The 12709-nt window shown below is 41.2% G+C and overlaps 1 protein-coding gene across 18 annotated transcripts in view; it reads left to right on the forward strand.

Moving 5' to 3' along the window:
* The window catches only part of LOC118418843 (teneurin-3-like), a 186709-nt gene that overhangs the window by 151200 nt on the left and 22800 nt on the right, over positions 1–12709 (forward strand). For 12 of the 18 annotated variants that reach the window (XM_035824906.1, XM_035824922.1, XM_035824921.1 and 9 more), the window contains 6 exons: positions 193–522; positions 2613–2758; positions 5035–5049; positions 7012–7171; positions 10964–11065; positions 11763–11870. In XM_035824906.1, coding sequence (XP_035680799.1) covers positions 309–522; positions 2613–2758; positions 5035–5049; positions 7012–7171; positions 10964–11065; positions 11763–11870 — 745 coding nt within the window. In that variant the 5' untranslated portion in view covers positions 193–308. Of the gene's footprint in view, positions 1–192; positions 523–2612; positions 2759–5034; positions 5050–6238; positions 6393–7011; positions 7172–10963; positions 11066–11762; positions 11871–12709 lie in introns of those variants that run through there. The other 6 variants (XM_035824914.1, XM_035824917.1, XM_035824918.1 and 3 more) reach the window with 6 other exon arrangements.

The raw sequence follows: 12709 nt of genomic DNA on the forward strand, positions 1-12709 counted from the left end.
TATATCTTTTCTAACCTGATGTTTGTCAATAGTCTTCATCTGCAGGTATTCTTAATGTCAATACTGTTTTCAAGAATCAAAAAATCAATGAATACTGTTCAGATCACCCTTGACAAGTGCTGATTTTGATTCAAGTTCCCGAGATGACTGGCAGTTCTAATGTGAATTGTTTTTTGTATTTCCTCTCTGCAGATATTCCTACTGATTGCTGCTAACTTGAAGAGACAGATGTGGCTGCAGTGAGCATCCCACTAACGACGGAACAAGTACTGTACAAGGCTGGGACTTAAATTACCTGGCGAAGCAAGATGGAGAAACGGAGCAAGTACAGATCACGGGGAAGCCTGCCCCGGGACAGGGTTGCTCGCTACAGCTCCTCTGCTGACGAATACAGCGAACACAGGTCGTGTGGATATAGTTCTGACGAGACTCTGAAAGCGTACGAGAAATATGGTAAATACGACAAATACAACGACAGATATGACCCCGCTGCTGGAGACAGGACAAGCAGATCTAGTGCAGGTGAGCAAGTTTATGTTTTGTGTAGATATTGTTTTTGAAAATGACTTCAAACTTAATTTATTGTAATGCAGTGGAATTGCATGTGGTTGTTTTAAGAAATGTTTTGGTGAACGTTTGTTAAGTTTCTGTATATAGACCTTGACTGTTACAAAATTGACAAGCAACTTATTAACAGAGTTATATCTGAAAAGTTTTCATGAAAAACTTTAAGAAGTTAGCAGTTGGTATTAGAGGCTACTGTAAAGTTTAGGCATATTTGTTCACCAAACTGTTTGAACACCAGTATTAGTAGGAAATGCGTATATAATCCTGAGCATTCATTTCATGTAATACAACCAGCCGCTAGAGCACACCTTAAAAGCTTGCATATCACATCAAAGGGCAGTTATGCCAGTTGATACATAATCCAAATACAACATTGCAGACAATTTTGACAGGTATTGCACATACATGCCTATGCCCTTTCCCCCACCAAATCCCTAGTTTGAAATCACCACGATATTTGTAATATTTCAATGTTTTTTTAACAGAGGGAACCGTAATCTCTCCAATATATTTCATCTTCATGAATATTCCACTCAACCCCAGAGGGGCTCTATATTTTTGGTGCGTGCTGGAGAATGGAGAGCGATCCACTTGTAGCAGGCCCTCAATGGGGTGTAATCATGTTCTGGGTCGATCCCGGGAGCCTGTTGGAATCCAAATGGCAGCAGATTTTCCCTGGCAATGTTAACATGAGTGTGGATCTGAATGTAGATTTGCAGTGACGGGGGCGCATTGAGCTAAGAGGAAAATTTGTTATTGGACTATGAAATGTGATACTGGAAAGATTTTGTGTAGGATAAGCTGTGTGCATTTTCTCTTGTTTTTCCAGGGATACACTTTGAGCCTATACCATTAATAAGTAGTATATTGCAGTTGCCTAGGGGTAAGGTAGACCTTCAAAGTACTTTATTGGATTAAATCTTATCTTAATGGACCAAAATATGGACTATTATCTTGCAAGTTTAAAAGCTTTGCTAAAAAGTACTTTGTTTTAGCTTGGATTATAGAGTGATTTTATAAATCATAATTGATGTGACTGTATCATGTTTGGAAGCATCTTTCAAAGTAGATGAAAATGTAGGAGTTATGTAACAAACAATAAGGATGCTGTTTGAAAAACTACTATAATGTACCATTACCACAAACCAAATCATTAGCCTGCGATAGACCAAACATTAAACAGTCAATACCAAAGCCATTCAAACAAAGTACTTGCCACATCTGGCAAATGCTCCAGAGGGAAAGTACCTCTATTGTACCAGTCTTTGATTTTCAAAGAATGGGTTTCTAAAAGCTCTAACCTCTCTGTTCTTTTAGGCCTTTTTTCCACAAAGACAGTTTTTGAACTCATCCTGTGGACCTGTGGATCAAGCATGCTAGTTCCTAGGTCTTAAGGGGGATGATTTGTCAGACCAAGGACCTCCTTGGTCAGACCATACAGGCAATTAATTGCACTGATTGTAGCTTAGTAGATTCCGTCCTCTTTCTTGCATGTTTAATGACTGTGATTATGGTTTGAGGAGGGCAGGAGAACGCTCAAGCCCAGGATCCCTCTCAACATATGGCAGATGAAGCCCCATCATTGTGCGTCCGACATCGGGTTTTCCAGGCCTCTTCTTGTTGCTGAGGAAACCCAATTGTCATGGAAATACTCTCCCTGACACTAACGTGACCACAAGAGGACCAACATTTCCTGGGTTGGGGACTCTATATTCAAGGCTTTATTTTCTGCGGTTTACAAACTTGAAGTTCATAAAGAACATTGTCACTTCCCAAGATTTCCCTCATGGTAATAGATTAAGAATCTCAAGCGGGTACTCAGGAAATAATCAATGATTGTTTTTGTGCTCATCCCCATTTTCGCCAATGGTACATGCCCTATTGTGTGACCTTATTACAGGGCAGGGGGATGGACCAACAACCAGTATTTGTGTAAAGTACACAGGCTTGGGCAGTCCGCACACATGTGGAGAACACACAAAAACTTGACACAGTTCTGTGCAGCTTCACACAACAGCCTCTCTTCTGTGTTGTCTCATGTGTAGGCACGGATGTGACTCTCACCGCAAACAGCCCACGCAATAGTTCGGACATCGGAGCTGCCTACATTCCAAGCTTTGTCAGTGGAGCCGAAGGTGACGAGGACACGGACGGGGAGAATTTCGACTCCAACCTGGACGAACTTGCTAAGGTTAGTTCCCTCACTCACTTCATTAGTCTATACTGGACACTTTTCCTTTGAGTGTTTGCACAGTTGATGAGTTCTGTTTGTCTGGTAGCACCTCTCCAATTGGATTACCTTAAACGCTTCCTTTCTGTTCAGTACTCTTCGTTCAGGAAATTACACCAACACAACAACCATCGACATGGATGTTTCAGTAAATCTTATGTTATTCTTTGAGAATTCCTACCAACTGTTTGTGGATACCAGAAGCCTTTAATCCTTCATTCTGAGTTTCCCTCTCTGTGAGATATTTTGGTTTACTTACAGGAGATAATAGGCATTAAAGAATAAGAATAATCAACATGAAATTTTCATGAAATCTAGATTTTAGCCCAACGAGTAGTTTTAAAATGCAAACTAGGTATGGCAGGAGCCATATGCTGCCTTTTTTCCATCACACAACAAGAACATGCTGCCTTTCAGTTTGAGCAGCTGCACTTTTAATCCTTTCATGTACTACAAAACATACAAAAGGCACAAGGGGGAGGCATTCCTTTTAACAGAGAAAACTTGCCACAACAAGCAAGAACACTCCAAACTCGGGATCAAACCGATACAAGTTTTCGTTTGCAAACTTCACTCTTAACTACCCTCAAGGGAAATAATCTACAATGCTTGTTATTCCATTAGCAGTGTAACCTGTTTAGCAAACTTTGCTTAATTCACTTACGAAGCTTGTAGCACATGTCCATGTCAGTGACCCTAATTCCCTAGACCAGAAGTAGGACATTTGTACTTTATTGAATTATTCCAGGGATAAAACATTGCAGAAAATGGCTTCTTTTTTGGAAGATCAAGGGTAAATACTATTAATGTTTTGTTACAGATGTTTGAGGGAACATTTCTTTGTAGGACAAATATTTAGATTTCTGTTTGGTTCCAGTTATTTCCTACTATGAATGCTATAAATGCAGTTATGTATCCTGCTGAGAGTATCCAGTTCCTGACAACTTTCTCCCAACCAGGAGAGAATAATGACTTCTCCCATCGCTTCCTGGCCAACTTGGACAACATCCATCACACATGCATAACCCCTGCATTTCACGGGAAGATAAATCGATTTTTTTGACAACTGTAATTCCTCCTACCATGTGGGCTTCGTATCTGTTTAGTGCAGCGGGAGAAGACGCACGCCCACTGAGGAACAAACAGACAGTGATAAAGATGTACTCGGAGAACATACGTCAAGAAAGAACTCTTCCACATCATCGGCTTATTGATTGAAGCCCGCTGTGGGCTACAGTGTATAATTTCATGCAACCTCCCTCCCCTCCGACATCAAAGAAACTGTTTGGAGGTGATGGTTCACGAAGCCTTGATTGACAGGGACCTGGCAACTAACAGTTTTGGCATGCCAAAACTTAGCAGTGATCGAACTCTTCTAAAAAGAGTTCAATACCCGACATTCCGTCCTTTGTTGATGGTGATGTTAAGTAAACTGAAGCCAGGCACATTTGTACTGATGTCATTTGCAGCGACCTCTGCAAAGTAACCAAGAGCTGCCCATTCATTTTGTCAGGAAGTGCTTAGTTATGCAAAAGGTATTCCTTTCAAAGCGCCCAGAGTGCTATGCTTCAATTCTGCCATTTAAAGTAACAGAATCCCAGTAAAGTTTCATCACTTCCGAATGAAAGGAATTTTTCCTCCCGTCAAAAGGCCCTTGTACTGAAAGTAGGTAAAAGTTACTCATCGTAAGGAATAATAGTCTCAGTACACGTTAGACTGCGCTTGGGAGGGATGATCTCACAGCAAATATTTGTTTGGGAAGCATTAGTGCCTTCCTGTGTACACACCACTGCTTTGTGCGCTTTGTGAGTATCACGTAAATATCAAACACCCCACATGTCCGATGTGTGAAAAAGGACAGTTATACATTTGGCAGAAACACCTCCAGTTTATCAAGAGGTGATTCTAGCTAACAGACCGTGGACGAATCAATATGGCCGCAGCCTTTTATCCCTACACAGTAGACTCCCTGCAGGGGCTGTGAGTTTAAAAGGAAATGTGAGGCCGTTCGTTTCAAAATGCCTGGAAGTATGAGTCTGTATCAAGTCAATTTATCAGCCAGGCCTTTATGCTGGGAAACTGCAGACACTTCTGGCCTTTCTCATGCAAATTTGCAGAAATTTTGCCAAAAGTCTTGACACTGGCTGGCAGAAAATGTGCTACATATCTCTTCACTTTCACTCTTTTCCCTCTTATAAGGATACTCTCTCTTTCTTTTTCTGCCTTCCATTGAGAAGAAAGGATACATTCAGGTAATGTTATCCCTTTCTTGTATGCAGATCAGTAATTGACTGTAACTGTTTTAACAGTCATTGTTATTGCGCAAAGTAGATGAACTTATCTCTGAACTTGTATTTGGTACCAAAGCACCTATAAAGACACCATTGCTGTAACTAGTGTAAGTCAGAACATATGTTTTATTTCCAAACCTAGAACTCATTTCCAATGTCACCTTTCCCTTGCTTTTTGGTAATATATATTTTGAGAGGATACAATCAGACAGAATTTCTGGCCATTCCAGCTGCTGTAATATATGGTGTTAAGCAATTGCGGGTAGTTGAGCCTTCCATATATCATATTCCATATGGATGAACATATCATTATTTTCCTCTTCATCCCATATGTACAAAATGTGCATGTAGATAAGGGTCCCAGCTGGTACAGTCGAGTGGATGCAAACACTTGTCCATAACTCAGTCCTGCTCCTATTTACACTCTCCTGTCTTGTTTTTCTCCTGGTTGTCCTTCTTTAATTTCTCTTTTTTGTCAGAAAGAGTACATGTAGTTGTCTCATTATGCAATTTGTGCAAAATTATTCGCGGAGAAGGCTTACCAGCCCAGGACCCACGGTATGCATGTCGATTTATTTCCCTTTTCATTCTGCTGGAGCTCTTACGTCTTTTTGAAGTGTACTGAATTTGTTACTGTCAGGGAGTCTATGCACTGCGTTTATCTGGATTATGTGGCTGCAGATATTATATGCCTTGCCTTCTAGGAATTATAATGAGCTTTGTAGATGTAATACCGAAGTTCCTCGTGAGACAGGCTATTACCAAAGTAATTTTCAAACCCCTATCGCAAGCCTTGCTGCTGCTAGTCACAAGTTCCATCTCTCTTTGTGGTTCTGGGGAGATAAAAAGGTAGAGGCGGCAACTGTATTGGAGACTTGCTTCACCAGAATAATTGATTTTCCTCCCTCATTCATACGTTGCTGGCTGGGGCCTCAAGGCTTGACAGAATATCTGCAGTAGTAGGTTCAGTTAGAGACAGGCTCCCGGTTGGTTAGGTCAGCAGACTTGGACGTCTTGCTGTTGTTCTTATGTTGTTTCCAGATCCTCAGTCTCTCTCCCAGACAGTTTCTAAGGCGTTGAAAATCTGTAATTGGAGCCCAAATTGACCAGTTTGCGGGGTGCCCTCGGCAGCCTCATTGTGGTGGTGAGAAGAACACAACAAAAGCCAGCAGTCAGTCTTGCCTCCAGACAAAACTGACGCAGAGCCCTGTTGCTTGGGTAGGTTGGCTTGCGCTGAATTTTCAGAATATCTAGCCAACTCGGGACTTGAAGGCGGAGGGAGTGCGGCAGAATTTCTTGAGACTGTAAGCTTTATAAGGATGTCTTGCATCTTCTGAGATTTCTAGTGGTTCTGGGTCGCGTCCCATTGGATGTCGGTTGCCAGCTTTTGATTAATGTCTCCCTAGTCAATGTGCTTATGTTAGTTCCTTCTTGTCTCTGGATTTCTTTTTCTGTATCCGCGTCTCATCTGTCATCTTTCCAACATGCATCTTTTTAAGTTAAGCCTGTCTTTAGGTGTTGACTCCCATTGAAATATGAAATATGTTCATGATTGTGAGCTTCTTTTGTAGGCTGTAGTTTTGGTGTAGAGTACTGAGTTCATGACGATCCTTACGTGAAGTACTTTTATCTCTTGAATTTTAGTTTATTGTCCGTGTTTCAGCTGCCATCTTTTGAACAGGTTTCTTTTGTAGCTCTTCGTCCAAAAAGAGTGGAGGGTATTGTTTTGTTAGTTTCTTCTACACCACAGTGTAGGTCTTGAATTCCTGTTAATCTACCATGTGATGGACGGCCACTCTCACGAGTATGGCAAGTCTACATGTATCCATGTCTTTGCCACCATCTCTCCAACATGTGTTGATAGGGGTTTTGTAAGATTTTATACCTATTGTAATAAGCAATGTGGGTTTTTCTCTTTTGTAGGCTATGCGCTACTGGGAGCACCAGAACAAAGGCAGCAGTAGCGACCCACTGAGAGACTCTGTGCTGTCCTCCGACACAGAGAACGAGGGCCTGGAGGGGTGCGGCGACCGCATGGCCGATGCAGGTAGCGTTGAAAACATCATCACCTGTGTTTATTGTCGTGAGTTTTGCCATTCGCCATTTTTTTGCGGTGGGCGGTGGATGACGACATCCCTGTCAGTTCTCAGAGGCAGTCCTCCTGCATACCTAATGTTATACAACTAAACTAGTGTAATAATTGATCTCCAAAGGTTTCTTTAAAGTGGCTTTTCAATGTTGCAAAGCAAGGTATTTTTTTACCAGCTGCAACTTAAACTTTAGATCAAATTGAATCAAGATCTCACCTTTTCTGACCTGATTCAAGTTTCTGGCAGCATAACTGCTATATTATTTATATTCCATACTGCTACGTGGAATAATCAGATATTTCTCATTGATCGCCATAAATAAAAGCTATATTTCCCCCTAAGCTTGTGAGCCAAGTCAATACCAAATATGTCTGAGTTGCAGTTTTGTCAGCCATTAAATATGAAGCACTGCTTTAGGCTATCATTTCTTCATTGCAAAATGTGCTCATATTCAACCTGTTGGGGTCCTTCCCTCGGGTATATGTAACACCCACAACGATATTGTAATATGTGAGGCTACCTTGCTTCTCAGGCTTTTGAACTAAAAATTAAACCACCAAGAGGACAAGATAATAGGCTGAGAGGAACACTTGAATCTGGATCAGTTCACCCATTAAATGCACCAAGGTAAAGAAGGTATTAAAGTCCTGGCCCTCTCTCTTTCTCTTTTTTAAATTTTGAACTGCAGTTTTTTTAAGACTAAGGACTAAATAGAATTGTTGTGGCCATACAAGCGTATGGTAGTGTGCTATGGAGAACCCTTTGGTTTGTTCTGTTTTCAGCAAACATTTCAACCACCTGCGCCCATGAACAAACAGAAAAGTGAGCACGCACTTATTACGTTCTGATTTTGTTGTTTTCCGGAGTTTCATAATGCCTTTGCTAATCTAAATAAGCTGAAGTGAATTAGTCGTTATAACAAATAGAAAGAGAGGAATGGGGAAACACTCAAGTTGTCAAATGCCTAAAGCTAAAACTTCAATATTTACATGGAGAAAAGAGCAACTGCTGTGGTACTTAAGTGTGCATATAAGCAACATTGGGGAATGCCTTGTTGCCATTACAAACAGCTATGATATACGTCTAGTGATCTTTTCCTTCTCTGATTTGTACCAGAAAATCAGCCTTTGTGAAACTGCAAATTCATAACATGTAGAATTCCAGATGTTAGACGATAAATACTTGATTGGTGTGAATTGCCGTTATGAATTGCCAGCTGGCATTTCTAATTCGGGAATGAAACCATTGAAAGGAAACCTGCACATATTCAATGGGGGACAATGTCTGCAACGATCAATTTAGCATGGTCGGGACATGTGTGGGCTTGTCATGGGCTAAAATGAGAAAGATTTAGGTTCTAATTGTCAAGGCATTAGGGGTGACAGGGGCTGGCAAAGCTAGATGGATGCCTGGAAATCAGGATGCAAATGTTTGTGGGGGGATAATGATCCATCATGGGGATAGCAACCACACGAGGCGCGAGCGCCGCGCTGTACCATGAATATTCATCCAGAGTCTTGCTGTATCAATGCTCTGCAGCGACCATGTAATGGCGTGTGTAATCACGTATGTGCGGAACATTTCTCAACATTAGATTGATTTCGCTGCAGTGGAATATTTCACATGAGAATGTATACAACGCTTCGGAAACACCTGGTGCCCAAGTTGTGATACATACATCACAGGCGGCAGTAGGGGAGAAACCCTAATCCCTGGTGTGTGTGCAGATGCCATTTTGATAATGCCGTCTAACCCTGGGGAACTTAGTTATAAATCCAATTTGCAAGATGCATGGCGGCACGAAAATACACCCCGCAACCTGCTGTCATATTTTAGCAGAATCGTAGCCGATTTCCCTTCCATTCTTGTGATGTACTGCCCTATTGTGTGCTCTAAATGACATTGTAATGTCAAATGTAAATTGCTGCAGGGAGGATTTGTTCGTAACCTGTCGAAGTTGGACAGAATGCACAATGCCTATTGCTGCTTAGCATCTCCTGGGACCCATAATAAGCGCAAGTTCATTAAAATGATTGCCGAGTTATGATGGTAACATCGTAAATAGCACAAAGTGGAGATCATTATTTTGCGTAATGGCCCTGGTGTAGCAGAAAATGGACAACTTGCGGCATGGCGGACATCCCCCGGGACTGACAATTTATCTGGAAGTGAATTAAATTCAGCGTGATGTGTTGTAGTCAAGCTGGGACACCTGTTGTGGGTTGGTCTAGCATGTGTACAGGGACTGCGAAATGTGGTTAACTTTTCTGTCCTCTGTTTTAAGCTCGAAGAAAATGTGATCATTGTGTGTATGGGGACTACAAAATGTGCATCACTTTCATTTTAAGACTAAAGTACTTTTCCAGGAAATGTGGTCATTATCTAACAATTGTGAGTTAAACACCCAGGGTCTTGGCTTTGATATCCCTCTTGGGCTGTAAAATGTAGTTGATTTTGCTCTCCTCTGTTATATCTCAGAGACAATAAGACCATTATCTACTATTTGTGACTAAAACGCCTACCTGAGCAACAAAATGTAATTGACTTTGGTCATGTTGGTTTTAAGCTTTTATGGTTTTAAGGAATTGCAATGATTATCAACCAATTGTGATTACAATTCATTAATATTTGGAATTTTAAAAAAAACAGGTAGTTTATAGGGACTACAAACATATTTTGAATTAAAAAAAAACAGGTAGTTTATACTTGTCTTCTTGGTTGTAAGCTTTCATTAGATGCAAGGAAATGCACTCATTATGTGATTGAATTGTGCATTAAGCACCAAGGAATCTTGGCTGTAATGTTCCATTTGTGTCCTACAGAGACCACAAATTGCACTTGACTTTGGTCTCCGTGGGTATAAGCCTTTCGTAATTTCAAGGAAATGTGATCATTATCCACCCATTGTGAATCAAACACCAGGGATACCTGCTCTGAGGTTCATTTTGCGTCGTCAGAAAATTGGGGTCTTAATGTTAACTCATGCTGTGTAGCGCTCCGCGGTAAGGAACATAAATGAATACATGATAACTTCTTGAGATGTAGGAGGCATAAAGAAAACATAATTTATATGGGCTGCCACTGAAAACTGACAGGGATATGTACCGATGCAATATTGCATGCCGGAGGGTAAGGTAGGTGGATAAACAGGATCTGTAATAACTGTTGGATAGGACAACATTATGCTGAAGTTCCTGAATCAGTACAAACATGTTTTTGTTAAATGAACACCAATGACGGTATACCAAATGATTGCCTTGTGTTTGATATCTTGCGGTTGAACTGGTGGTGTTGGTTTCCTTTTTCCTATAATCTATTCATTTTCTCATGTAAATGATAATTTACTAGCAAAAACTGTGTGGATACTAATGTCTCTTTGCCCTGTTTTGTGCAATCTGGGAACATCAAGGAAGTAAGATGTGCCTTTCTGCATTTAGTCTGTAATCTTGCCTGCTAGTAGCTTCCATAAATTATAAGGTTGACGCTATGTATGCTGCAAAGTTGGCATGTACGTATTTTGATGCATGTGCAGTATCAACAAACACTGGCCATGTTCAAATTCTTATCATTCAAGACTAGTGAAGATATTCTTTCTATTACATTTCCATGGAATATTTTGGAAAATGCCTACTCATCAAATTGCTCATCCAGTGTCTAATTATGTAACAGGCCAGAATATTACCCTGGTGTAGGTAGAATGGGGAATATTTTGGCCAGTATTGAAATTGTTGGTAGCATGTGCAAGGGAGAAGACATTAACTCATGGATGAATCTTTTCACCCTAGGTCTGCCCTCATCACCCAGTGGTCCAACAGAACTGGCTTCCCCGGTGTCTAGAACCTCCACCCCTTCCCCCAACCCTGGGGATACGCCCCACAGCATGTCAGGTAAAAACCTCTTTTCTTCAGTCATACTTTTGCATGTATAAGTATTTAAAAAGATGTTTAGAAGTTTGAGTTAACTTTGGAATCTCTTTCATAATCTGTCAGTGCTCTTCATTCAACCGCATTGTGTATCATTTCAACGAGAAATTAACTTGTTAAAGCCTTTCAGTGATATAAAAAAAAGCACAGCGCTATCCACTTAAGGACAGTGGGTATAGGATCAACCAAACTCTAAAGTTTCAATCATTTTTTAGGACTAGATATTTATATTCAAGCAAACTATTTTGAAAGCAACTATTGCCCTTTATTATCCAGTAGATGACCTTTATCCATCATTTCCCAGCCTTTCTGTCTGCATGATTATGGGGTCTTCAAGCAATTTCTCAAAACATGATGGATTTAGGTCACAAATCATGATGTAGAAAGGTCGATGACTTACCCAATGATCGCTTCACAAAAGATGAATCCCCCCCCCCCCAAAGGATGAATTTAACTTTGAAAACTGCATATTTCCCTTTAGTTTGGTAACAAGGATTCAGCTGTTTATAACCACAGGTAGCCTGGATGCCAGCCCAATATCAACAACATCTATCGTGTAGATATTTTTGAGGTCGGGCTGAGGTCTGGCATCCAGACTAAAACATAGGGACTTATGTGGCTGTATTGATCAGTGTATTGATTGATTCCTATTGACTTCCAGGGGAAATTGCTCGCAATACAAACTACTCAGAGAGTGAGGACGAGTTTGAAGGGTCCTTTTTGGTCCAGACGGCGTCCGGGAATGTGTACGTGCCAACCTCCTGTAAGTGTACGTGGTGCAACTTTCTTCATCTTGTCTTACCTTAGGCTAGCTCCTGCCTTTATGAAGTAGACTAGGTATTAGAAGTATAATTGTAGTTCAAATGTTTTTGCCTATGGTGCAGTTACTGTAAGAAAGTAGCTAAAAGTTCTCAGTCTGGACGTGGGAAGAAGACTAAAAGCTCCTCATTCATTTCTTATGGGCCTATGTTAAGACTGCATTATTGCATATAGTGAAGAGACAATTATGCCTACAAAGCCCTCCCTCCAGCCTCACAGGTCTGGTGCTCTAAAAGCCTTGTTTCCTGTCAGATTCTAACAACTACACTTCGTGGCAACCTGAACGCTTCACATAAACCCAGCCCCTTTGACAGGCCAATTGGTCTTGCCATTTCAACTTGATACCCGTCATTAAAGAAGACATTAAGTTTTGCTCCGACCACGCACTTTGCAGCGATCAGATAAGACCACCAGGAGCTCCTCTTTGCAGGCGAGCTTTCTCTGGCATTATCGGAAATCATCAAAGTGCTCTCCGGGACCACATCGTGGCTCAAAGTAAAGGGTATCTAACGCTCCCAGGTAGCATCTTCCCTGCCAGATAGCCTCTCTTGGTTGACGGTTAGAAGTCGTGCCAAGGGTGCAGGTCTCTTTGTAGTATTCCTCATTGAAAGGGATCTTAGAGATGCAGCCAGGAATTAGAGAGGAGACTTGCTGTGTTATTCAGATTCTCAGAAGGAATGGAACAAAGGAGAAGCCATCATGGCTGAAAGGAGAGAGTATCTAACCCTTCCAGGCTAGTTTCTTCCCTGCCACACACATATGTATCTCTCCTTACTTGAAGGTTGGGAA

The sequence above is a fragment of the Branchiostoma floridae genome, chromosome 7 (genome assembly GCF_000003815.2).
Source record: "Branchiostoma floridae strain S238N-H82 chromosome 7, Bfl_VNyyK, whole genome shotgun sequence".
NCBI lineage: Eukaryota > Metazoa > Chordata > Leptocardii > Amphioxiformes > Branchiostomatidae > Branchiostoma > Branchiostoma floridae.